Raw genomic sequence first — 26746 nt, 5'->3', positions numbered from 1 at the left:
CATGGAGCATTTTAAAATCACATCAAAGCACAAGCAGGCATGAGTCAGTAAAGCTGTGGTTTATTCATATGAACATGTTTAAAACTGGATATATCTTTGGTTCTATTATCTTTGTCATTATACTGGATATAATATGTACATATTTTTGTGTATATATATGCATTTATCCCATAGTTACAAATGTTACAAATATTGAACAGTAGAATGCAAATTTCATATAAAACCATAGAATTAAAAGAAATATATGTGCTTTTTGTCTGCTCATCAGCCCAGATGGAAGTGTGAAAAACTGTGAACGCTGTCAGGGAGACAAAGTGAGACACAGAGGAAAAAAGAGTGGGCAACAAACTCAAAAGAAGCAACCAAGAGAGGAGGAGACGGAAAAGGAGGGAGAAAGAGAGACAGCTAACATGCACCTCCGTGGACCTTTAGCACAGATATACCGTGATGTGCAGCAATCTTTCATTAACTGTGTCTCCATGGTAACCGAAGTGGCAGCATCAAGGCTTGAAGTCGCCCAGAGGGTGACCTTGCCTTTGACAAGCGCGCACAGCTGCACCCGTCTCTGTTTCAATCCATCCATTTCTTGAGCCAGATGCCTTTCTGTCATCCCCACCCCCACCCTCCACCGTCACACCACCCGAGCGACCAGACAGGAGAGGAGCTGGCACCCGAGTCGCTCTCCTCTGCCTCCTGCTCACAGACAAACTCGACTTTTTGTTGTAATGAGATACAAAAGGACATCCAACTGTCAGGAGCTGTTACTGGGATCTGAAGCAGGAGGAGCATGTCCCGCCTTTGTCCTTCTCTAACTGCGGGGTGATGGTGTCGGGGACTTCTGATTGGAGCATGTCATTCTCGCTGGCAATGATGTGCCTCACCAAGCAGTTAGCTGCCTCGTCGATGTTGATGTTCTCCTATAAAAGAGAGGAAAAAGTGAAGGAACAAAAGGCAGAGAGAGAGAGGAGCGAGAAACAGCAAGGAGGGAGAGAGAGAAGAAGAGCGTTCAATCGATTAATGCAAGCATTTTAATGCACCGCTTTAATTTTATTGCTAAACTGAGTTAATGGATGATGTACCAGGCAGCAGCCATGACGTGAACTCAAACTGAAAACAACAACCTCATCCCTCCTTTGTACACACTACACTGGAAAAAACACAACATGACAAACAAGTGTCAGCACAATGTGTGAAATCTCTGAATTGATGATTTGAACAACAGCACCGGAGTGTAGGAAATGCAGAAAGTAAGCAAAAATAGTTTCTTCTAAAGCATGCTGAAATGTACAACATTAAAAGTTATTCTCAGATTAAATCTCAGTGACTCACATGCTCCTCCAGACAATAATACTAATAATATGTTTGATCTGTGCAGACACTCACATACAAGAGAAAATAATGTCTTATAGGTAGTGAATAAGAGAGGAAAGGGTGTTTTCTGTGACAGCTGAGTAGCTTTGATTTGATGTTAACAGGATACAATGAAAGGTTTTAAATAAACAGCACGAACAACAGATGATTTTTGTCTTAGTAAAACAGAAAAAAATGCCTGGAGTGCTGCTCATTCCGTTCTATTCAGGTTGTAAATCTGGCTTAGGTACAGCTGTACACAGTGCTGTTGCACCACTTACACCTGAACTTCCTGCGTCATGTTGTATCATCCTGCTCGTTTCATGCTCGTTATTTTTTATTCAGAGGTTATTTCGAGGGCACTTTGCCTTAATTGCATACAGACAGGGATCAGGGGGATGACATGCAACAAAGGTCTGGAACCACATGCGATTAGATAATGAGCGGAGGAATAATTCTGGGAAACTTCTTCTACCCATCAGAATAAAACACAAATGCAAGACGTCCATGCTCAGCTGCACCCAGATAGAGGCTGCAGAGCCACTTGGACCACAGCTGAAAGCTGAGTCAACAAGAGAAATGGCCCTCGGTGCTACAGAGAGGTTCACATGAGGAGAGAACCAGCAGAGTATTGATGAGAGAGACACACATGCACACGCTCTGTTAATATGTGAAGCGTGACACAGTCGCAGTAGCCATACTGAATATTCATTAGATCTAACAGTGTGCCATCTGCAGAGCCCTTAACTTCTCTCACACACGGGCCCCTCTGTGTGCCACGCCGTCATCCATCATACTTACTGTTAGATCTGGAGCACAAGATTCGTCCAAATCAACACAGAACGCAACAAACCCTGCCCGCCGCCAACTTCACGTCTTTGCATGCAGGTCTCGTGCATGCAGAGCCTGCTCAGGTTATTTGGGTGCGGTCAGCGATCACCCTGATATATTACCCACTCCAGGCAGCTCATTCAGCTCAAGTTAGAATTTTTACACATCCAGCTCCCGCATGCCGTCTAGATTTTCCAAAGCTGTCACATGACTGGTTGCGTTGCTTATAAAAATAAATCCTCTCCATTCCTTCGCTGGTTTACTGTGTTGATTTCAGTGGCTTAAATGCCCAATTTGTGGAGTCTTTATTAGTCTTTCGCTGCAGCAATTAACGTTGGTCGCCACTATTTCCAATCGTGTGAGTGTTCCGTAACCTGTTATATAGAAGGACATCCCAAAAATCAGCTAAAACATTTCATGAACGAGATCCAGGACATTTTAAAGGACGGAATAAACTTTGCACATGTAACAGCATTCATGTCTGTCACTTCTGTTTGTCTCAATTTGGATGCAGATTAAAATTTCTCAAAATTTGCAGCAATAAAATAACTAACAATGTAGAGGACTGTGTTGCCTTGGTGAGGGCACTGCATGTGTGAGTACTTTCTGTTTTTGTGCACCTCCCACAGCTTTATTGCAATGAAACAAACAAAAAAGAGAGTGAGTGAAATCCATTTCATATGTATATTTTTTCATAGAATTGGGAGTGTTTTAAGTTTGTGTGTGCGCGCATGCATACGTGCACGTCTTACTCTATTTTCTCCCCTTTTCTCGTCCAGCTGTGAGATTCCTGCTCCGCATAAGCTGCAGTGATCGGGGCTTGTGCTGGTGTCTCAGTGTGCTGGTGTGTAGGCGGGTGAATCCTCAACTCATCCCACTGTCAGAATTCACTCACCACATTCTTTCACTCCTGTCTGCTGCAGCACTCAGTCTTGAATCGTGCTGCAGTTTATTAAAGTTTTTAAAAGCTTTCATGAAGTTTCGTGTTTGAATTTCATAGTTTGCGTGTGTGTGTGTGCGTGTGTTATCCGTATAGTTTCTGTTCAGTTCAGACTGTAAAGGCATGCATACATGAATAGCTACTTTTGAAAATCTGAAATAACTTAAGATGCCTTTTTAGATTTAACAGAAATATGAATCTCGAGGGGCATCTGCAAAAACAGGTTTCCTATTACTTCATTCAATGTATTGATCCCCTTGTTTTGCCTGCATTTGCATCTTATACCAATTTTTTTTTTCACCTTTTCCAATCTTTATGCTAAGCTAAGCTAACTGTCTCTCCAGCTTGACATTTAATAAACATGAGAGTGGGATCAGTCTTCTCATCTAACTCTGGGCAAGGAAAGGAATAAGTGTAAGTTCCCAAAATGTTGAACTATTCCCTAAATATCTGTGACAGTAAGTAGAAAAGTAGAAAACAGTGGACTGATGTCTTCCCTCAACATTCCTGGACATCCTGTCGGGATGACAGAGCACCTGATGCAAGTGCAGCTGACCTGAAATACCACAGCAGGAACATCAGCTCTGCGAAAAAGCAGAGGCGCTCAGTGACTGAGGCTTTATTCATATGCAAATACGGAGTAGACTGAGAGTCTGCACTTTTCAAGGATTTCTTCACATCCTGAATGCCTCTATGGTGGCATCTCCACAGGGCAATCAGGTGCTGGGCCTGACACGGCCGAGCTGGTAGGGAGTCAGCTGCCTTTCAAGGACATCTGAACAGGAAGAACACGCCTGCACACACATGGGGGCTTGAACTTCAGAGCGCCCTCCTGCTAGCTATGTCACTGCTCTGAATTTATGTGCGTGTGTCCCGTCGTTCTCACCTTGGCAGACGTCTCGTACCATCCCACAAAGCCGTTCTCCTGGCAGAACTGCTCCATCTTTATTCCGTTATTGGTCAGTACGTCCCGGCCCTGGTCACATTTGTTAGCCAAAAGCACAGTGGCTACATGTTTCCCATTGGCAAGTGACAGTTTGGAATCCAAGTCCTCCTTCCATTTGGTGACGGCCTCAAAGGAGGCGGGCCTTGTGACATCAAACACAATGAAGGCACCCATGGCCTCGCGGTAGTACACGCGGGTCATGTTGCCAAACCTCTCCTGACCTAGAGGACACACATAGACAAGGACACAGGTGAATACATGTAGAGAAAAATACTGTCATTTGGTCATTCGGGTGAACAAATGTACACTTTCATTGATGCACATAGAGAAATTTCCCTTTCGTTCCACTTTACAGTAACACGGCTCTGCAAATGCTGCAAGTGATGCTGTGTCACTTCAGCAGCACACCGACACAGTGGTTTGAGTCAGAGTCATCCACTTTACTCATTTCATCACACTCCTGTCTCATATGTGCCACCATGCAAGCATTCCTGACATACCTGTTCACCCGCTCTCTCATATGCGCACACACACACACACACACACAATTACATGCATATTTTTACTGTTAAAAAAAGAGATCAGATAGATAGAGGGAACACGGATTGAGGCAGGATGTGAGGAGGAGAACTGTCTTTGGTGTGTGTGTGAGTGTGTGTGTGTGTGTGTGTGTGTGTGTGTGTGTGTGTGTGTGTGTGTGTGTGTGTGTGAGAGCGCACGCCTGACTGTGAACTTGGCCGTAAAAATTCCTGAGGGTAAAATTCATTCGATAAGCCCTGTTGGAATGTTGTATCCACACTGATTTTCCCATCCACAACTTCTGCTTGAGCACCATCAGCACCAGCCTCACAATCAACTTGTGGGCATTTTTACACGGCGGACTGAACGAACGCCTGAAGTGGTCCTTCAAAAAGCCAGCTCACATCGAGGTGAAGAGGTCAGGAGCTACTGTGCTGAGACCCAGAGGAACACCTTGTGCTCACCTGCTCTCCTGCACAGGTGGATCAGTCAGCTGCAGACCAGCTGGAAGGAGGGGTGTCTTGTTCAAGGACACACAGTATCAGAAGGGCAGAAGCTTATATTAAGAAGTATTATAGCATTACTGTATAGCATGATATTTTCTGTTGAAGGTAAATAAAACACACTTCTCTAGACAAATAAAAATGATGCTAAAGCCCAAAAGAATGTGGTTTCAAAACTATTTGTCTACATCATTAAATACTCATAACTAAATAAGCAATAATTTACGTTTAATTTCTTCTTAATTATTAATTAGAGTTACAGTTAAAAAACTTTAATCTGCTTCATCAGGACTGTGTGGGTGTAGTTTGATCAGATTTGTCTGTCTGCATCAGCAGACAACCCCACAACTGTCACCACATTTTGATTCATATGCTGTAAAAAGAGTCTTTCCAACTTCAAACTGGTGCAGAAGGCAGACAAAAACAGAAATCTGCCGTTAAACTGGAAATTGTGTGTTAATGTGGGTATTCAGGGACGTTAAGGTTATCTAATGGAAGGAGTGTGAGTGTTTTCATTAATAGGGATGAAATGTGCAGAGGCCCAGAGCATCTGGAGTTCTGTTATGTAAGACCTGGTCCGCAGCCATAGACTAAACCACAGCTAAACATGTGTATCAATGCGATTTCAAAAGGCTGAACAGTGTATAAAACCTCTCCAATGAGCGCTAAACCAGCCTCACTCACATCTTCATGCCACGCCTGTGCAGCCAGCCCTGTCGCCCTGTCAGCCTTGGCCATAGAAAAATGGCAGCTAAAAATAGAGCGGTTGAAGTTCCAGCATTATTTGTCTTGGGAAACGTACAGAAACAGGCAGAGATTTATCACATCGGTGGCATGAGAAAATCTTCAGTCCATCATCGTCGTCGAATCCCAAAACAAACCCACAGCAGTGCTGGAAGGTATTTTTGGACGTGACTTATAAATTCCAGATGCAAAGATAATTACTTTATCTTTTCTATGATCCAAACTGAAACAAACTCCTAATAACTAAGGGCGCGTGTAGGGAGCACATATAACACAGACCTGCAGCCGCTTTCTCCGAGGGAGACGCTCATCCTTAGTTCACAACAAAAGCTTTCTGTGCACAGGAGCTCGGGCCTCAAATCTCACTCACATGAGTTTGAGACACATGACTGCTTGCGTCTACTGGAGAGGGCGCACAGGAGGGGAGAGAGCAGCAGGTCAGAGGATTCTTCTAGACCTCAGCCGACACTCATGTGAGATGAGACTGCTGTAGCCTTTAGGTTTGTTATCTTACACAACGGCGTCGCACTCAAAAGCCTTTATTCTCTCTGGTTCCTGGGTTCACCACAGACAAGCAAAGCATCAAATACTCACTGAGGAAAAGATGTTAGAATCTCCCATTTTCATTATTTCATAAGACAAAGAATACAGAGCATCACACGAGAAAAGCGAGAAAGAATTACTGCTATATATTGAATAAATAGATTTACAGTTGTGTGAATGAATGAATGAATGAATGAATGAATGAATGAATGAATTTACTACATAATTTAATAAAGATCCTTGAATTTTGGGATAAGCGGGAACCCCTCCGGACGATAGAGTCCATCATACCGGTGAACAGAAACAACCACAGTGGCTGACTGTTGCCATGCCATCCGTTATGTCATGTGGTGTCATGATGCTCTTGCATAAAGTCACGTGACACCCAAGATGAAAAGTATGGCTTATTTCACGTCTTTGCGGTCACATGAATTTAAATTTAGATTTAGGTCATGAAGACGACAGCAGAATAAAGCAGCTTCTGTCCAGCACAGGTGGAAAGTCACAAGCATGGATTTGATTTCATATCAACAAAACTAATATCATTAACTCTTATGTGATCTTGGCACCTCGAAGGAAACCTTTCTCATGACTCCTCTGGATGTGTGTGTGTGTGTGTAAAAATAAAGAGATGGCTGTACTTGTACTTGCGTTGCCAAGTGATGTGAGGTGAAGGAGTGATGCCAGCAGGTTAGCTGCTGCACATGAGGAACAGTCACCCTGGATAACCTTTAATATCATCCCCCTGTGAAACTGGTTAAATACCAGCTGTGACGAAATGGTCTCATGCTCATTCTCTTTTTATCTCGAACCATAAGCTATCTGTTTATCTAAAGTACACAATGCTCTGAACGGGCCTTTATTCCCTCTGATGTGAAATAACTTTTTCACTCTCCTGAAAGAAAAAGCCTTCGTTTCCAGCGTTTCTCTGATAAACACGTCAGTTAGGATTTGGAAAGCTTCGTCTCTAACCTGAAGTGACATGCATTAAGGATGGGAAATTGATTTTCACAATAAGCACCTCATTGCGAGGGAGATTCAATCATGTGACGTTTGCAAAAGAACAAAAAAAAACATAATTACAAACATAATTTCCTCCAGGACTACAGCTTGCCACGAACAATGAATTTACAGATGTAGCCTTCAGCTGTTTTGACTTGAAAGACTAGTTTTAATAGACTGGGTGCATTTATTTAATTGTCTCCCAAAGCATTTTCCATTATCAGCTTCATCTGAGCAAACGAAACAAAAAGAAATCTAAGGCATTTCAGCCAATTAACTAAAAACCATCTATTTTTGACTTATTATGAGGACTACATAATAGGCACATATTTATTCTTTCACATGCACTCAATGGACTGCTGTCAGAGGCTGTGGCTCACTTTTCTGGGTCCACCTTTTGTGAGGAATTTCATGTTTCTCATCAAACTTTTCCCAACATGTTTGCCCCCCTGCTGTCACCCGAGAGCTGAAAGTTGCACCGTACCTGCGATGTCCCACAGCTGCAGGCGCACCGTCTCCTGGTCCCAGTTGAGGACTTTAAGTGCGAAGTCCACCCCGATGGTGGCTCGGTAGTTGGGGCTGAAGTTGTGATGGACGTACCGCTTGATGATGCTGGTCTTGCCGACCCCGAGGTCCCCTATCACAAGAATCTTATAGAGATGCTCCTTCTGGTGGTTGTTCTGCATGGCGAGCGAGGAGGAGGGCGAGAGCTGAGCATGAATCCACCGGAGCGGAGAGGAGCGAGGGATGAAAGGGGAGACGCAGAGGACAGCGCGGAGGGGACTGAGGAGAGCTGGGAGTGAGAGGAGGGGAGGTGAGGTCCGCCCTGGCCCGCACGGGGAAGTGGAGCACAGACTGCTGGACCTTGTGACTGACGCAGGGGGCTGCTGGGAGCGTATTCAGACCTGCAGGACGGACAGAATAAACTAGAAGTAAAAGTAATTATACCAAAATGCAAAGTACTGAAGTCATTATGTCAGGATGCATGATCATGGTGGAGCTATTTGAACTATTTTGTACATTTTTGGTAGTTTAATTGATAATAAGGATCATGTTTGCAAATTAACTATAGCTGTCAGAAAAAATGCAGTGGATTTAAAATGTTGTCCTCTCAAATGGAGAAGCATCTCATAACTGTACTCGCAGTACTTGAGTGAATGTAGTGTACTTCCACCACAAAGCCACACTTCATCGCTTCGCTCCATTCAAGTGAAGACTAAACGAAGATTTACCCACATTAAGGAGCTCAGGCCAATAAATGTGCCTTTTTTTGGACCTAATTCCTCCCCTAACATATACACACACATCGCTTCACTCTCTTGTGGTTTATTGTAATCACGCATTGTGCATTTTTGTTGCTGATCAGCCCCAGCCAATGATGAAAAACATACAGTAAAATATCCCAGGAAGAGTGATTTAAAACTGTGTTGCACCTTCTTATACAAACACACGCACACTACAAGGCAATTTTGAAAAGCTTTTATTCCGTCAAATTAAAAAAAAAGAAAGAAGAAAAAACAGTGCAAATCTCACAGTACAATTTAAACACTTGCTCACACAGAATGGCAGTCAGAATAAAAGGCACAAGAAACAATCTCTTAGAATGTACTGTTTGATTTGATTTAAAAAATCCCTTTAAAAATGCGCCACAGTGAACATGGCAGAAGATGTTATGGTTCTCCGGTGTGCTTCCCTGAGACAAAGGATCAAACACTGAGTCCTCGGTTTTGTCGGTTCCCTTTGAATGCTACGTTAGAAGTTACTAACCGTGATCTGTCACAGTACGGACGATCCATTTTGAGTTGGCAGCTACATGAATGAAGTCGTCTACAGGCAGCAAACTGCCAAAATCAGGAAACATTCTAAACATCAAAAGCAACATTGATGTCTCATTCCCTATTTGTGCTTTTAACTAATGTAGGATGATATTTGACTTGTTTTAGTGGTTGGATGGATAAACCTTTCACAGAGTGATTCTCAGATGCGTCTCTGTGGGATTATGGAGGAAGAAGACAGACAAGACTACCCATGTAAAAAATGACAGATTTGGGCTTGGAAACAGCTAAGCTACATGGGAAAAAATCTATTGATCTGTTGAAATACTGAGGCTCATCATCAAGACAGCCTTTCCTCCCATTCCGAGTCCCCGGCTTCTACAGTTTGGGGATGGGGTTGGCTGCGACTGCGATGCTTTCAATGGCACACTCGTCACTTCCCCGGCGGATTCGGAAGTAGCCGTCCTCGCCCCAGCCGGTGCCCCAGCTGTTCTTGACGATCCAGTACTTCTGTCCGGTCATGTGGCAGCGGCCGTACCCCACCAACAGCACTGCATGGTTGGTCAGCTCGAAGGGATTGAAGGGGTCTGCGAGGCCTGTGTGGTGGTAGATGCCCTCCTTGTAGTGCATGAAGTCAGGGTAAACCTTTGGAAGGACAGGGACAATTTACTTTGAATGTTTCTCTCGGTGTCAAATTCAAGTTATATGCATGAGGCAGGAAGGACTCCTGAGCTGTAAAGTTAGCATAGGACACATTTCATAAAGGACAAAAAAGGTTCAATGATAAACATTAATGGGAAACAACTCCAAAACATAGCTATGGATAGCACGTTCGATCTCAAGCAGAAATCTTTCCTCAAATCTCTTTTTGTGCAGAAGATTCAACTTAACTTGCGGCCTCTAGTTGAAGGTGATTTGAGTTTCGGTTAAAATAAGGGAAGGCTTTTAAACAGCCATTTCTAACGGCAACACAGGTTAAACTCTAAGCTGCACTGACAGAGCAAATCCTACACACACTGTATGGGTAGGAACAGCTGTTTTTATACCTCAAAGGCCACTCCCATGGGTCCATTCTTGACCAGTTCCAACATCATGGCCATCTCACTGCATCCGCCATAAAATCCACCCACATAGCCGTATTCGACTGTGTAAACGCGTCTGCAGTTTTGGGGAACGCCACACGGGGAGTTCTTTCCAACATATGGGAAGCATGACTCGTCCACAACGCCGAAATCCTGCGCGTACTTCCCGATCAGGTAGGGAAACCCACCGTCACAACCTTAAGGGGGAGAGAAGGTACAACATTCAGTATTCTCATGATCAGGAAATATGTTGGGAGGTTTTCCTGACTTTCTGATTGGGCGAAATCTCTTATGTGATCCAAGACGGAAAAATAAAATCCGTCCTTTTGCCAGGACTCTTCAAAATAATTAGTGAAAATGCACTAATCAGAGCAGTTATGAAACTGCTCAACTTTCTAAAGGCAGTTAGGCTACACTTTCCAAAAAACACTTAAGTGCTACTTGTTCTGATTAAGGAGGAAGGCGGCCCGGCGTTTTCTACATTCAGCGGTACAACACTTCCATGATTGTGTAATGACATCATGCAACTTTTCTAACTGCTGCCCACTTCAAATCAGCAACATTCTCCACCAGCTGTTGTAATGTAAAATGAATTGACGTTTTTGAGTAAGTGTTGGTTTACCTTGAGAATATTCCGAACAGGAGACCACTTGCTGCGGGCTGAGGATGGGACCCTCGCTGTTGTTGGTGAGGATTCGAACACGAGCTTCAAGCATTCCCATGGTGGCAAAGGAGTAGCAGCTCCCACAAGACGCTGAAACGGAACAGAGATTCACACTCTGGTGTTTTCTGAGGCTCTAATTAGTGGTGGTGTTGTACTAGATAGCATTATTTTAATTTAACACCCCTGACACAAAATCCTAATAAACTAGGAACTCTCTGCAGTTGACAGCAGATTTGTTCATGAATACATTACACCATCAGTACTGAAGGAATGTTCCTGCCCCAGTACACCAATCCACAATAGACAGATACACTGATTAAAGCCACTGGTTGCCATCCACAGTGCGAGACACCAGGTTCTTAATAAAATGCTCTGCAAAAACAAATTAGGTCAGAGAATAGAAGCTGCAGGGATCTGCAGGCTGGTTTAATTGTGGTAATGATTCAAGTCAGGGTGACACTAAGAACAGTTTTTATTTGGGTCCAAGACCTTAAACCTCTTACGACTAATACGGTGCAACAACCATTCATTTAAATTAAAGATCTGTGCTAGTGGGGAAACTTTTGCTGTCGCATCTTTTAGAATACATGATGTCCTCAGTGTCTGAGGTGATTCTGGAGGAAACAATGCAGTGACAAGAGTTTGTCATGTCTGACCCGCAGGACACAGAAGATAGAGCTCTCTCACAGGATTTATGATGAAGCTTGAATATGATTAATGTGGTGTTGTCCCTATTCAAGACCAGCCAGACTTATTTATCCTCGATCCTACCAATGTTTGTGAGCTGAAATGGAACTTATAAAACATCCACCTGACTAGTAACACTGAAGAAAAAAAGCTCCACAGCACTGCACAGCCGCTTAGTGGGCTTCTATTGAACCACTCCAGCCCTCTCCAGATCCTTAAACCCAGCCCTACAGAGGCCCTCTCAGACACTCAAAATACTCAGCAAGCATAATCTCTCCACTCACACACTAGGCTGTGCAGAAACACAGGAGGAGAGCAGAGAGCAGACCAGGGCCTGCCAAGAGGGAAGGAAAGTAGCTGGTGAGCTGCTGTTCAGTGTCTGCTCTTACTGACAGCTGCTCCAGTGTAAAGGTACGGCTTTGTCTGCCGCTGATCCTGCAAGTCCTCTGATTTATTTTTTCTGCAAGTCCTTTGTACGTGCTGCAAATGTCTAGTATCACGTGTGCACAGGTAAAATGCAGTTATCTCTCAGTCCCTTTGAGGTGGGTTACTCATTAACTTTGCATGTCAGCACTTGACAGTAAAAAAAACAAAATACTGGTTTCTGCAGGATGACAACTGAATGGCACCTTGGTTTCGCACAGGGCTGACGAAGTTAACTCCATCCACGTTTCTCCAGTCCCAGTGCTCAGGTAGAGCTGCTGCCATCTTGGCTACCTCGGCTTTCACAGGCATGGGGCGAACACGCCTAAAGTAAAAAGAAAGAATCACGTTTGAATCACAAAAGCATCTCAGGCAATGCGCGTAGCGCCACCTACAGTCTGTTAGTCTCAGTAATAACTGAAGGTTTTAACCGATGAGGTCAGTTCAGGCGGAGGTAGACTGTGCTGGAGCAAAAGCCTGTCACACATTCTATTAAAAGCAACATGAGGGGCCTTAATTATTAGACTTTTTGATGTCCTTCTGGCGAAGAGAAGCAACCATTGTCGGTTTCATACACTTTACCTAATGAACAGGACAGAGCACAGTAGGTTCTAAGGAGAAAACATTGTTTAGTACTAATAATAGCAATTTAGAGCACACTAGTTATAAATTTAGCAGCACAAATCAGTAATTTATGCGCAGTGTGTTTTTGTCCCTTCATGACACCTGACAGGCTCTCTGGTGTCGTATGGGAAATGTAAGTAAATACTCACATGGGGATTCGGGAGGCGGGGCCCCCTGCTCGGTAGACCAGCTCCTGCAGGCTGTACATCTCATGCTCCAGGTAGGGCATAGCCCTCCAGGATTTCTGGACCGAGTTGAGGGAGTCAATGAAGTCCAGGTTGTTTTTGTACGGCTTCTGGAGCAGCCTGGAGGGTAAATATAATATGCAATGTTTTTTGTTTTGTTTTGTTTTTTAGAAAAGCGGACTCATCTGCCGCACAAACAGAAGAAAAGACATTGCAGACACTGCATCACAGTGTGTTACAATGATTAGTTGGTTAACATGTACAGCTTCGACAAAATACACACATCTGAAAGTTTAATACAATAATACAGTAGCACCACAATCACAACTGCAACTTCTGCTGGTTAGTTTAACTTCGATAATAAAGACTTGCAAAGGTATTTCCCAGTTGCTCATAATGTCAAAAACAGCTTTGTAAAGCAGTTTCAGGCTAATTGCTCTCTCTAGGGCTGAAAATTATTCCAGTAGAAACTGAACCGAACTGAGAGAAGTACAACTCTGAAACAATACAAATCCTTTTCATGCAGACGAGGACGAGGCAGACCTTCAGGGACCACACCGTCCGCCACAGAAGCAGGCGCTCAAAAGATCCTACTGCAGTTAGTGAAAGTGCAGCCAGGAGTCGACCAGCAGCTCCAGCCTTGACGGGAGCGCTGCTGCTTCAAATGCACTTATTTTAAACCACACCGTAAATATGACTGCAAAGTTTCTCATTTAATACTGGGGGTGGTGTTGTCTACAAAATTTTAATCCCATTTCCCTGTTCCCTTTGCTGCCATAAAAAAACAAAAAGAAGAGTCTGTCCTCTGCGAAGAGCTCTACTTCTACTTCAGATGGGAAGAAGCATCTGCGAGCTAAGCACAGCTCCACAACACTCAGGTACGCTCGGTTTGTCTGTCACGTGAGTCAAATAATTAAACTTTTTTCATTGCTGTTCAATTGCAAAAAAATCACATGTTTCATGAAGTAGAGGTTGTATCCACTGAGCCCCAGTGCCCTCTTGATTTTTTGTTTACTTGTACTACTTACTCTCTGGTCCCTAGAGAAATAATGTTTTGATCAAATACATTTTCATGGTTTAAATTACAACAAGAACATGAATCTACTTAAGACCAGTAACTTGACACTTGTAATAACCTGGTTTGAATCAACTGGAACCAAAGAGTCCAGGAAGCAGCTTCATGTTGCCAGAATCTGAGTCAACAAGTTGACCAGTTATTCATTTCCCAATCAAGCATTTTTGCATCAAGCTGTTCAGCAACAGCTGAGCTTTAATGTCATATTTCTCTGATGTGAATTCAGATTCCAGGCTTACTGAAGGTGCTCACTCAGTGCACATCAGAGGCGGAACGAGGGAGGAGAAGAAAGCGTAGATGAAAGCAGAGATGTCAATAGTGCACTGAAAGCGAGGATCATCAACACTGCCTGCACTGAGATTCTGTGTGCAAACAGATTTTCACGGAGTCCACTGAAGTCTTGCCTGTTAGCGTATGTTTGTCAGCTTGTGTTCCTCTACTTTGTATTATGGAGGATTTACCAAGCTATCATTATTTACGTACCTGCTGCTGAAGACTGGTTTATAATCTGTCCGGGGCGCTACTGATTTCACTCTCTTCCCCACAAAACAGGCCCAGTTGTGTCCCAGGACATCATGGACCCACCCTGGCATGGTCTGGTCACAGTAGCTGGTCACCTTAGGGCCATCCTCAGAGTACTGAAAACGCAGTGCACAATCAGATTAGAGGCTGTCTTCCAATATGCAACTCAGCCATGCACTTTTGTGCAAATACAAATACTCAAGTTTCAAAAAGGCAAGTGAAATAGCATCATTATATTCCATATAAAGCAAAGCTATTTTCAGTACATGACTCAGGCAGTCATTGAGTTCTAAGGATGAGAAAGAATTATGTCTAAAACAACAAATTCTCCCTGTTTTTTTTCATATCACCATGTTAACCTGAATAAAGTCCAGGGAATGGGGAAGTTGGGTTAATCATAATGTGGGATTGAAGACAGCAGTCTATGACACTTCCCTCAACTCAGCGTCATGTGAGTGCTGAGAAACAACACATGACTGAAAGACAAAACTTGAGTACAGCCGCTTTTAAATAGTGCATATTTCCATCAAATTTCAGCCTGGCCTTGGTGTGATGAAGATACGCATATTTTCCAGATACAATCTTAACAGATGAAGAGAGAGGAAATAGAGTGACGGTGAACCTAAACCTTAAATGTCAATGAGTGTTTCAAAACAGCGCCTGGACCACTGTTAAGCCACAGTGCAACTTCCTTTCCATGTTATTTCCGATGAGCACCAATAAATGAACAGCGTCTATGCATCTTTTTTTACCTTGAAGAAGGCGAACCATTTGTAGCCGTTAATGACCACTTCGAAGCCCTGGTTGTAGATGAGGGTGAAGAAGCCGGTGTTCCCCAGCTCGTCTGTGGCTACAGACAGTTTCTCCAGGGTCACGGTCACCGTGCTCTCACATGTAGCTGAGGACGAGCACCACAACATACAGCATACAACGTGTTTATTAACTGCAGGGAATGATTCAACTATAGTCAACTTATAGACTAATTCACAGCCATCAGCCTTCAACAAAACTGCTCCTGACATACTGAGAATAACCATATCACAATCTGATATAATATCCATTTTATATTTACAGTGAAAAAAGTCCCATTCCTTGTAGGCTTGAACATACTTTACTGCTAAAGCTGACACAAAATTCTGATTCATGCATGATATGAATTTATTTGTAAGGGTTGTGAATCAAATTAGATATAAATGTTAACATTTGATCTTTTGTGTCAGATTTTGCTTAAAGCTTTTTAGGACATGACTCAGCAGATCATAAACAAGGAAGTTGTGGATATAGATACAGGTTCACCTGCTCTGTTCTCTGGACTGACAACCTGCAAACTGCAGGCCCAAACATGTCACATGATTTCCACATTGCAAAACCACCGCTGTCATCACATCTGAGAAGTCCCCGGTGTGGGCACTTTACACTGTGGTGGGGGCTTTTACCTTCAGCGGAGCAGTTCACGGTCTTGTCGTGTCCTCCTTTGGACACCTGGAACACCCATGTCCCCAGCAGGTCCTCATAGGTGCAGTTGGCCGGTGTGTCACCCCAGGACCCCTCGACCCAGAGCAGGAACAGACACAGTAGCACACCGCTCAGCCTCATCCTCATGCACAGCTAGCTTACCTGCCTACACACACACACACACAAACACATATACACCTTAAGAACTACGCAGCTGGATCTGCGTCTTCTGAGAAAAGCCTTTAAATTTGACCCTGTCCTATAGTGACTTGTTGTCTCCCGCCTGTCCCCTGTCTGCTATTTATGCAAACTGAAACTTTTCACAAAGAGCCACATTTCAACTTCGACGGTCAAGATAAATCACTGAGGCCCAACACTTTAAAACGCATGCGCACGATTTAGCTAGCAGTATAGCCGAAAGCTAACGTTCTCGTCAGTTAAAGCAACCCCTACGCAAGCCTAGTTTTAGATATTAGTAATAATTAAAGAGTATAACCAAAATATCATTGCATGTGTATTGATTTAATGGCATATACACGAGCTTTCAGCACTCTATAAGTAGCTTATCATGACTCTTACACTCTTCCACTTCTACTCCGTCTACCTTGAGATCAGCGAACAAGGAACCAAACTCCAGTACTTATCTCTCCCAAGACTGTCCTTTGTCTATGTTTCGCTATTTGGTTTCGGTTTCCTTGTCATGTGACCCGCCAGCTGCGAGCATGCGCAGTAGACTTGAGGAAACTGCAGGAGTCCAGGCGAGGTCCATCATAAAATCCATTAACAATTTGTATTTATCTGTGATTTAAAAAAAAGGTTCATGGACATTTTTAGTGCAGCAAATTATGCTGCCTTTAATTATATTTGTTGCTGGATATCAGCAAAAACAGAAATAAAATGTATTTGTAAGAATCTTAAAGTGACACCATAACGATTTCTTAAATTTGCTAAAAATATAAAAATTAATATCGAATAAAAATAATGGATGCATATTTAGCCTATTTTTATTTTTTTTATTGCTAGACTGACAGATTCTTTAAAATCTATGTCATTGTGATACATCCTGTGTTTGCAGAACTTGGGTTTATTATTGCATTTTTGGCCATATGCAATTTTCTTTCACACACATGTGCGAACACTGATCCTACAATGGTGCAAAACAGCAGTGTCCATGTACACTACTGTTAAAAATCCCACAACAATAGTGTAATCTACAGCAATGCATCATGTTCTATAAGATCTTCATATGTTTGTAAAGTCACTGTCCTGTGAGTGTATTTATGTATGTCTAAAAAGTCAACTCTTTGTAAGCTCAGAAAAAAACAAAAAATGTTTTCAGCTTTGCAGCAGTTCATTTTCCAGCTAATCCACGAGGGGATTTAAATAGTTCATATACCTGAAGAGGTAGAAGAATTTTCTCAACCCATAAAGAATTGCTTAATCCTTAGTGGAGTAAAAAGTGCAATATCAGTATAAAGTTGCATATAACTGTAAAGTACAAGTACCTCGAATTTGCACGTGAGTACAGTCATATGAGTAAATGTACTTAGTTTAATGCGAACACTGCTCATAGCATTTCACGACTGCACATGCGCTCAGCTACAAAGCTAAAAGTTGTTAGTTAAAAAGATCTGCATTTGCAATCTGGTCATGTACCAAAGTTAAAACATCAATAGGGTGTGTGATGAGCCGGAAAGACCAAATGACTATACCCATATCACTACACAAAGAGAGGCTCACAGAGGTGAGCCGAGGTGGATCCTGGAGATGCCTTTTGATTCAAACCTATTGTGACCCAAAAGCGACCTTTTCCATCAGTTAATGTCAACAGGACGATGAGGCCTTAATGGTCTCTTTTGTTGCCACTTTGTGATGGTGTTAATAATGTTGTGATATTCTAATAATCCCTGTGGGGGGATTCTCTTTTCACCCGTCTAGCGAGGTGGGTCAGGGAGTCAACTTGCCTGATTGCTCATCTGTGTGTTTGTGTGTGTGTGAACATGTGTCACTGCATCCTGATAGGTCTGTGGTTAAAGGGGGTAAAGAGCTTATTTTAGCCAACGGGCACTTGATGGCACTTTGATCACCATAGTAACCATGACACAGACTGACTCATCTCCTTGACAGACCATAATAAGCACTCATCTGAAGAAGGGACTGAAGAGGTATTAGTCATGCAGTCTCATTAGTGCCATTACAATGTGTTTGCGTGGAAGTGTGTGCGTGCATTAGCGTGGGCACATGTGTACGTTACTGCATTTATGTGACTGTGCGCATGTATATGAGCGTGTGTGTGTGTGTGTGTGTGTGTGTGTGTGTGTGTGAGCAGATGCAATAACGAAAAGTAGAGGAGCAGGGAGCAGGGAGGCACAGAGACGGAGGGATGATGTTATGAATGTTAACAGCCTGAGCCCACTGAGCTCCCTCTAAGAGTGACTCATTGAAACTCGTGTTTCAATCTTGATATTGTTCTGGCCTCCACTGGCAGGAAATTAAAACTCAAGTGACTTTCACTTCTGCTGTACTGCACCCACAGATTTGTTCCCTGCTTCGGTTCCTCTCTCTCTCTCTCTCTATCCATCACACTCATCTCATCTTTTGTCATGCCTTTTTGGTTCCTCTCCACTCAGTCTGTTGTCCCCTTGCTGTTGCTCTCCACTCTTGTGTTGCTCAATTTTTTTGTGCATGTCCTCCCAACACACACACACACAGAATATTTGGTAGGTTTGCTTGCAAAACGACTTAATCAGCTAATCGTTTCATTCAGCGCTTGCCTGCATGCACACACTTGTGTGCGAGCGTGTGCGCTTGCAGGTCTACAGTATGTGTGTGAGCATAATAAGCATGCCTCGATGTGTACTTCCCTTCTTTGTATTCCCTGCACAGTTTCTAACTCCCTACCTCATATAACTCTCTTCCTCGAAGCTGCAGCAGCCATTTGAGCCTGATCGTTCCTGTGTTTTGTAGAGGCTGACGCTACATTTATGCAAATCTCAACTCTGAATGAATTACTGAATTTAATATAAGTGTGATTATTAAAGTAATTAATGAAACCGTGCGCTCCCATCCTCGGTTCAGACTGATCGAGTCATGTTGGAAGCTGTTTAATACGTGAAGAACATCTGTGACTCAATTGCCTTTAGTTTATATTAACTGGGCGTTTGAAAGCCTTTTGGCTCCTCACGTCACTTATGTGACACCTGGAAAACGCTTTCAGTCTGTCAGCGTGTTCGCCATGTTTTAGTTCCACTTGATGGGAGCTACATGATGACTTGAGCTGAGAGGGTTTGATTGTTCATATTATGTCTATGTAATGTATATTATTATGTATGTTACATCTCTCAGCAGAACTGACATCATTGCCTTTTCCTGTGATTTGGTACCCACAATGGATGCAAGAGCAACATTTCATTAAACTGGGGGTGTGGGTGGAGCGTCTCCATCACTGAGTGGGGTTGGTCAGTCGGGCCTTGTGGTGTTAATGTTCCACCCTATACATTTAAATTAAGTCCTCCTGAGTGGCTTCGTGGTCGGTTACCTCAGCCATACCCACACACCTACATGCAACAGACGTGGAACGAGATGTTTTCACCGTGCTCATGCATATGTCCACGCCCACACATGCATACTATGCATATACAGGCAGCAAATATATGCGCACGCACGCGCACGCACAGTCTGACACTCACTGGTAACCACAAGCTGACACCCCTTGCCCACACAGACTTTATAAATAGAGCAAACATACCATTTACATGGGAGCAAACAGCAATCACTGACTGCAGTAAATGTATGTTCTGGATGTATGACGATTACTTACTGTACTACCTCTTTTTTTTAACGCCATGCAAAAAGTCATACTCCCACCAAGAAAATATTTATTAAATCTGCAAATGCAGGAAGTCAAATGCACACTTACTGATCTTCTTATACAACCAAACCACAGCACAGCTCACAGCTGAGTATTTGGTGGTTTGCTCACCATGACATCATATCTTAGATCATCAGATACATTTTAAGGCATCAGAGATCAAACCTTTGTGTTCCTTTAATATCACGGGACAGTTGGGTTTTTATCCACTTGAAACATGCAGCCTGAGGCATTTATGGATGGTATTACTTTTGATTTTTATGGACTTTGTATGTTTTTGATCAACCTGCTGGATTGTTTTAGTGCCAGGAGCTACCACTAGTAGCTAGTTAGCTTAGCTTAGCATAAAGACTGGAAACAGGGGGTAACAGCTAACCTGGGCCTGTCCAAAGGCAACAAACTCTGCCTGCCAGTACCTCTGCATCTCACTGATTAATGCATCACACCTGTAATCAAAGAGTCTCGTCATCACTGTGACAACCAATCAGGGGAGCTTTCAGGAAGTTAAGAAATAGCTCCACACATCACCCTCTCTAAAACCATGTGTTGTTTTTGCTCTTTGATTTTATGGGGATCTGGCTACCATCAGACAGAGCCTGGCTAGCTGTTTCCCTTTGTTTACAGTCTTTGTGCTAAGCTAAGCTAGCAGCTGCTGGCTGTGGCTTCATAGGTACCATACGTGAGAGCAGTATTGATCTTCTCATCAATTCTTGGCGAGAAAGTTACTGAGCAGCTGGATATAGGCCCCTCTGCCCTCAGGGACATCCAAACAAGAAACATTTTATTTGATTTATAAATACATTTTTTTATTCAATACTGTTTTTGTCATTTTCAACATCTTTCTCATTACAAGAAATATGAACAGATTACTTATTTCTACCAGGTTCATTTATTGTCGTTCATTGATTTCTTCTCCAGTTTTCACTTCACCACACAGGAGACGACCAAACAGTCATCAGTGACTGAGCAGAAGTTATGAACTGCATGCACGTATCTGTGCACAAATTGCCTCCATTGTAATAACAATCCAGTCCTAACTGCTAGTCTTTTACTTTTATCTTTTCCCCTTTTTTGTATCCCTATTTGCTTATTTCCTTTTCATCTTTTCCATTTTCTTGAATGGTGGGTCATTTGCAACGATTTGGAGATTTCATTTTGGGGAGAACAATTTGTGTACTGAAATTTGGATAAAAAGAAAGACAATGAAGGTGGAGAGGAGTGACAGAGGGAAATAAAAGAGGGTGAATTGGGGAGACCGTGAGGAGCTGGGAGGCAAGAAAGAGAGATGGCAGTGTAATTTTATTGTCTTGACCTGTACGCCTTCAGTTAAATGACTGAAATGTTGTTGGGGCTGATTCATAGCCGAGCTGTGTCACTCTGTAATAGTGGCTGCCGTGTCATTGTGACACTGAAGGAGATGGAGGAGGAAGCAAATATCACAGGAGCTGTCAAGGTGCTGTCTAGCAGTTTCCACTGACTGGGTTCAGCGTGTAGGCCAGAGACTCACAGACTGTTGAGTTCACTCATGGTGGGCGAAAAAACTGGGAGTTTGTCCAGCGACTGGATGGAATAGAACCAATGGAAGCTGGAAACGTAAGGTGTGAAAAACCTTTCTTTCTCCAGACCTGAACCGGAAGCTCCATGTTTCCTTTCCGCAGATTATTTTCCAACTTTTGCACGATGATAGCTGCAACGACGAATTATTCATATGTTAATTGAATGGTGCTGTGGGAAACTATGGATCCCACGAAAGAGCTGAAGGATCATTGTTACTGGATACCAGTACTTTATTCTTTTCCAAAGCATCACTGTGAGGAACTCAAGAATTTTATAATGAGATTGACGAAAAAAATCCAAACTGTATTTAATGTGGATTGGCTGCTTGATTTGCAGCAGTAATCCCTGATAACAAGAGGAAAGGTATCTTATACTCCTGTAGACAGCAAATAATAAGAATTTTACTTTCCATCCAAATCAAAGTGGATTCAATCTGAGTTTCCATAATGTGACACTTGCTTTACTTTTTCTATACATTTCTACAATGACCATAGAATTATTAACATTATTGTAACAATAGGAGACAGTCACAACTTTTAGCCCTCTGAGCTGAAAATTTCATGTTTTTTGATAGTGATTCCCGAAGAAATACGTCCAAACGAAGAGAAGACATCCAAAGTATTTCTACTTCATCTGCACCATCAGCCATGTTGAATTTCCAGTGCTAATGTTGCAGCGACCACTTTTAATCGACTGATTTTTAACAATCCTGTTTGTCACATATATTTACATGCAGGCTGGTTGAGTTTGACCTCGGATCAAAAGGCTGGTGTGCGTAGTCAAAGATGGGTTGACTGCATCATCTGTATACTGCATCTTACTGTTTGAATATGTTGTAATACAGTGAAAAGATGGAAAAGACAAGCAGGTTAATCATAGTTTTTTTAATAATGATTTCAATAATGATTCAAAGGTACTTTATAGTACACTTACACAATGATTTATCAATGACAAAAAAACAAAAAAGCAAAACCCTTTCTTTGTTTGTTAGCCCCCCCGCCCCATCTCTCACCCGCACACACTGTTTCCCTCCTCCTGTCTGACTCCACAGCACTGCTGTATGCTGGTCACACTGACTAGAGTCTCCCAGAATTGTTGGTTACATCCCGGAAAGAAAAAACACGAAGAGAACCATGTCATCATGAAGAGCTGTAAGTTAGAGTTAATCAATGCCCTGTGACATTTTGTTCCAAGTTAAGAAGGCTACTCTCTCTCTGTCTCGGTGCTCAGTGGGTGGGTGTCGGACTGCAGTGAGTCAAACGATGGTGACTTTTAAAAGTCCACCTGTTAATGCCAAAGTGCTGTGGCAGCACAGTGTTTCCGCAGAGATGAGGAGCACTCAATAAAAGATTTCATGCATTCTCAACACGGATACAAAATCACAGAGTTGCTTCCTAGTTGCTTCCTGGTATGTGGCTGTGCGGCGAGCTAGAGCTGCCCAATGCTTATCTCACTTCTAGTGCTCTCTGCTTTCCCTTGAGGTTCCTCTCAGATCCCATTAATGCATTTGCACTTCCTGCCTTGCATCTCCTCTTTGTTCACCATCTGCTCCCACTTACATCAAAGGGAGAACAGCAAGGACAGGTGGATCAGGTAACTTGGTATCATGCTATGGGATGCACAGGACAGCAATGATGGGAGACATCATAACATCATTTTTGTTTGTTTTTGCATTTTCTACTTGCAAGCTGATGCTTTCAGTCAAACTGTTGCATGCATGGTCCAACAATCCTCCTTTAAATCTCTTCCTAAGACTCTTACAGCTTTTTCTCAACTGGTATTGCTGTAATTATTTAAATTATTTTTGTTTGTATGTTTACATCTTGAGATCTGGATCTTACTGAATGTTTGACTGTTTTTATTTTAAAGCACTTTGTATTTGAAAGTAATTATTATCATGTACTGTATCAACCCCTCTGAAAACATGGCCTACAATTTGAACATATCTATGGATAGGTGTACACACAATTGTGCAAAATTGATGATTTTCAGGGAATTTCAAACAAGATAAATAAGTGGATTTATTGGCTAGTGCTTTAATCATACAATTTTTAATGTGTTTGTGTCATCCACATAGGATGTGAATCGTTGCTCCAGGCTTTTCTGAGAAAGCTCCCAGGATGGAGCATCCCGTTAACACTGCCCACTCTCCTTTCTCTTTACCGTTCCCCGTGGCCGCAGATCAGGCCAATGAGAGGCCGTCACAGGCTTCACCACAGGCCAAATTGGAAGGAGTAGATAAAGGTTAATTAATTGGGAGATGAGAAGAACTCTGTTTGGCCAAAACTTCTCTTTTTCTTACTGCCAGGTCTGCTGGGAGCCTCCAAAAAAACCTGTGAACGAGGCCCCAGTGTCAGTGACAAACAATGTGGAATCTGTTCGATTTATTCAGATATCAAACCATTCTGGGAGTAAACCATTTGATCTCATTTTAAAATGGCTGAGGGTAGCCTGAAGCTAACTTCTGGGCAAAAACAGCAATTGAAGACAAAAATCTGCCTGAAGTAGACGTCTATATCCCCCATCAAGCCCCACTAAAAAGCCACTTAGAAACATACTGTATTTTCCAAACAGCGAGAGCCATATATTCTCACTTGCACAAAGATGAGTGAAAATATTAAATAGAGAATCAAATATCCAAATATAAATCCATCTTCCATTGTCACACCAATATAAAGCGTCAAATTACATTCTACAGTTCTGAACATTAGAGGGAAAAAAGAAAAATCAAAACAACAAAGCTTTAAAAGTCATGTTCATTAAAAGTAGTTCATTATCAAATGTCCCTGAGGGTGGATAAACACTACAAGGCCTCGTTTAGATTCATTTAAGCTATCTTTACCACGTTTACAGAATGTTTCTGGAAAGAAAATTGTTTATACTTTGAATTTTTCAAGATAAGCTCATATAGATATAATTCCAGTTTAATCAAATTTCTGTAGTGTTTCTCCACCCGAGCTAAAAAATGCAGAAGCACATAAAAAGACGAGAGAAAGTTGGCACTGAGCGCAGGAGCTTATGTTAACAACGCTGTGATAAAACACCACTGGAGACTGGGGATACGCTGAAATTTAAGCCTGACTTTGCTGTAATTCTTTAAATAAATAACTAGTATACACTTATCATAAATTTTCATTTCTGTAATAGTCATTTTCTGCCTGGAGTACTTATAAACGCACATAGAAAAAATACCTTACATTCTACACACTCAGTATAGGGCATTCCACTTCCCTTTAATTACGTTTATGGTAACCCATCATCGTTTTCTTTTTATCAAAATTAAGCCCAAACTAGCCGCTCCAATGAGCTCGGCTGAATTAAGGTTTTGATAAATCTGGGCTTTAAACATATTGGACCACAATACAGCGCCTTAATCTATGTGCTGATGAGCTGCTTTCGTAGAGAATAAGTGAAATTTGTTTTCTGCTCAGATCATCCACAGCAGTGGTCAACAACTGAAGAACGTGACAATCTTGATTATCTCAAGTGATCAGTAACAATGTAAACATCACTTCTAGGCAACATTCATCTCCTTATTTATATCTCTAACACTCTACTGTCAAACACTCTACTGAAAATAGAATCTCATCAGAACTTAAAGCAGGGGTATTAATGGGGATTTCCTTTGTGTCTGTGTCCCCGGCAGCAATCCAAACAAGATGGCCAAGGAAGAATATAAAAAGCACACAGCATAAAACCATGTTCCCGGACTTCTGAAAAGAAATCACCCACATCATCATGTCCTGCAACGATACCTCTGTGTTGTATGGTGTAATATCACAGCTCGGTTTGGTTTAAGTCTCTTATAAATAGTAACGTAGCAGTTTGTTTAACTAAAGATATTTCACATATCATCAATACACAATACTGGAAATTCTGCAACTTGCCTGCTGTCTATGTAAAACAATAATGCCCTACAGACACACTAAGATCTGCTTAATACATTATTCCACTTTCTCATAAATCCTGAAGCCAAATGAACACAAACACAATCTCCTCCCTTATTCTACTCAATATAATACAGAACCTAAAAACTCCATAACTCCATCTCCTCTGCATGACATAACCTAAGCTGGCGACCTAAAATCATCTTACTCTACTGGCTGAGGAACCACATATTAACACACACATGCTCTGTACTCCGTTATAAAAAGCAACATTCAAATCAGCAGCTTTAGACAAACGTACAAAAATACTGTGATGATTTTTAAGACATCTAGTAGTCACCGCATCGGGCCATGGGTTCCATTAAACCGGCTGCAGCAAAAGTGGATTCATCCAGTACGCAAACATCTTACAGTGTTCTGTATAGTGTAGTTAAGAGTGTAAATGCTTCTAGTTTTTGCTGAAACTGTTGTCTATAGAGTGCATTTTATCAATCTGCATATCAAGTGTGTTAGCTGATTTGTAAATACATGTTTCACTCTGATAAAGAATGTGCCATTCACAGCAGCAGGGCTGGGTATCCTTCCACAATTATCAGTACCAGCCTATAATGATACTTCGTTTGATTTCCACTGCTTTATTTTTTTGGCTGTAAAATAATCTTTGAAACTTTTAAAAACCCATTACCATGAGCCACTTTGCATTAGGCATTTACTCATGAGGCAGGGATCAGTATAATTAGGATTTTATCCGTACTACTTACTGGATCTGCTAACAGATTTACTGCTTGGCAGGTAGAGGGAAGAGGGACTGGTCGATCTCAGCCTCAAAGTTCATACGAATTTCAATACCCTCACGCGGTTTAGGCCAACGCTCTAGCTGTTACCTTGCATAAGCATCTTGTGATTTACTTGATTCATTAACACTGTTAAAAGGTAAGAAACAATCTGTGACATCTACCGAAATGACAGCCACAAAGGTGTTCATCAGTGACACATTATGTGAGAGCCTGTGACAAACAAAACAAACTTCTCCCAGCCTGCCCTGACAGCGTATACAACCATATGTGATGTTTACACCGTAAACACGACTCTGTTTCCTGTATCACATCAAATGATCAACACTGCACAGACAGTCAGACTGGTAAAGCCCTTTTTGTTTATGTTGTACTGTGAGTCGGAAAAACTGCCTCCTTCATCAGTACCTCACCGATCTGCCTACAGATGCTGATTTCTGCAATCCAAAATGAAATCATATTGCACCCTGAAAGCCGGGCTGGTTTAAAATGCATTTATAAATGACACTAGAGGGAATCAGGCCCATGATTATGTTTCTATCTGGCTCTGAACCACGGTTTAACGACTGAGACACAAGAGGAACCCTTTGATGGACTGAGGGCTGGTTTTACATTTTCATTCAAAAGGTTTAAAATGAATGACCTTGTGTCTTTTGCCCTCCGATCAGCAGATGGATTAAAAGTATTTTTGAGCGCAGGGATTATCAATCCAATTCTTTAGAGTGCATTTACGAAAATAAGTCAGCCAACAGCTGGGTAGATGTCAT

General features: G+C 42.2%; 2 protein-coding genes across 2 annotated transcripts; both read right to left on the bottom strand.

The window, feature by feature from the left end:
- Positions 1-659: 659 nt before the first annotated feature.
- Positions 660-8126, bottom strand: rab38a (RAB38a, member RAS oncogene family). Its single transcript, XM_041941133.1, has 3 exons — positions 7863-8126; positions 4008-4288; positions 660-917 (listed from the first exon to the last, which is right to left on the bottom strand). Exons 1-3 carry the CDS (start codon positions 8062-8064, stop codon positions 762-764), a joined length of 639 nt encoding a protein of 212 aa, XP_041797067.1. The 5' UTR covers positions 8065-8126; the 3' UTR covers positions 660-761.
- Positions 8127-8842: 716 nt separating this feature from the next.
- On the bottom strand, positions 8843-16182 carry ctsc (cathepsin C). Its single transcript, XM_041941132.1, has 8 exons — positions 15852-16182; positions 15168-15313; positions 14377-14531; positions 12783-12938; positions 12216-12334; positions 10858-10989; positions 10200-10432; positions 8843-9798 (listed from the first exon to the last, which is right to left on the bottom strand). The coding sequence occupies exons 1-8, from the start codon at positions 16015-16017 to the stop codon at positions 9532-9534; spliced, it is 1374 nt and encodes a 457-aa protein (XP_041797066.1). The 5' UTR covers positions 16018-16182; the 3' UTR covers positions 8843-9531.
- Between the last annotated feature and the right edge of the window lie 10564 nt (positions 16183-26746).

The sequence above is a fragment of the Chelmon rostratus genome, chromosome 7, assembly GCF_017976325.1.
Source record: "Chelmon rostratus isolate fCheRos1 chromosome 7, fCheRos1.pri, whole genome shotgun sequence".
In the NCBI taxonomy this organism is placed as follows: Eukaryota; Metazoa; Chordata; class Actinopteri; order Chaetodontiformes; family Chaetodontidae; genus Chelmon; species Chelmon rostratus.
The sequence above is the reverse complement of the archived record's forward strand: the minus strand, read 5'-3'. Positions and strand labels throughout refer to the sequence as shown.

Bases quoted from the DNA above. Each gene is read 5' to 3' on its own strand.
- rab38a (XM_041941133.1), bottom strand. From the start codon at position 8,064: ATGCAGAACAACCACCAGAAGGAGCATCTCTATAAGATTCTTGTGATA. The intron at 4,289-7,862 runs GTACGGTGCAAC...TGTGTCCTCTAG, and splicing joins GCAGCTGTGGGACATCGCAG to GTCAGGAGAGGTTTGGCAAC. The intron at 918-4,007 runs GTGAGAACGACG...TCTCTTTTATAG, and splicing joins GGTACGAGACGTCTGCCAAG to GAGAACATCAACATCGACGA.
- ctsc (XM_041941132.1), bottom strand. From the start codon at position 16,017: ATGAGGATGAGGCTGAGCGGTGTGCTACTGTGTCTGTTCCTGCTCTGG. The intron at 12,939-14,376 runs GTACGTAAATAA...TTTACCCTCCAG, and splicing joins AAACCAGTCTTCAGCAGCAG to GCTGCTCCAGAAGCCGTACA. The intron at 12,335-12,782 runs GTGAGTATTTAC...TTTTTACTTTAG, and splicing joins CCCGCCTCCCGAATCCCCAT to GCGTGTTCGCCCCATGCCTG.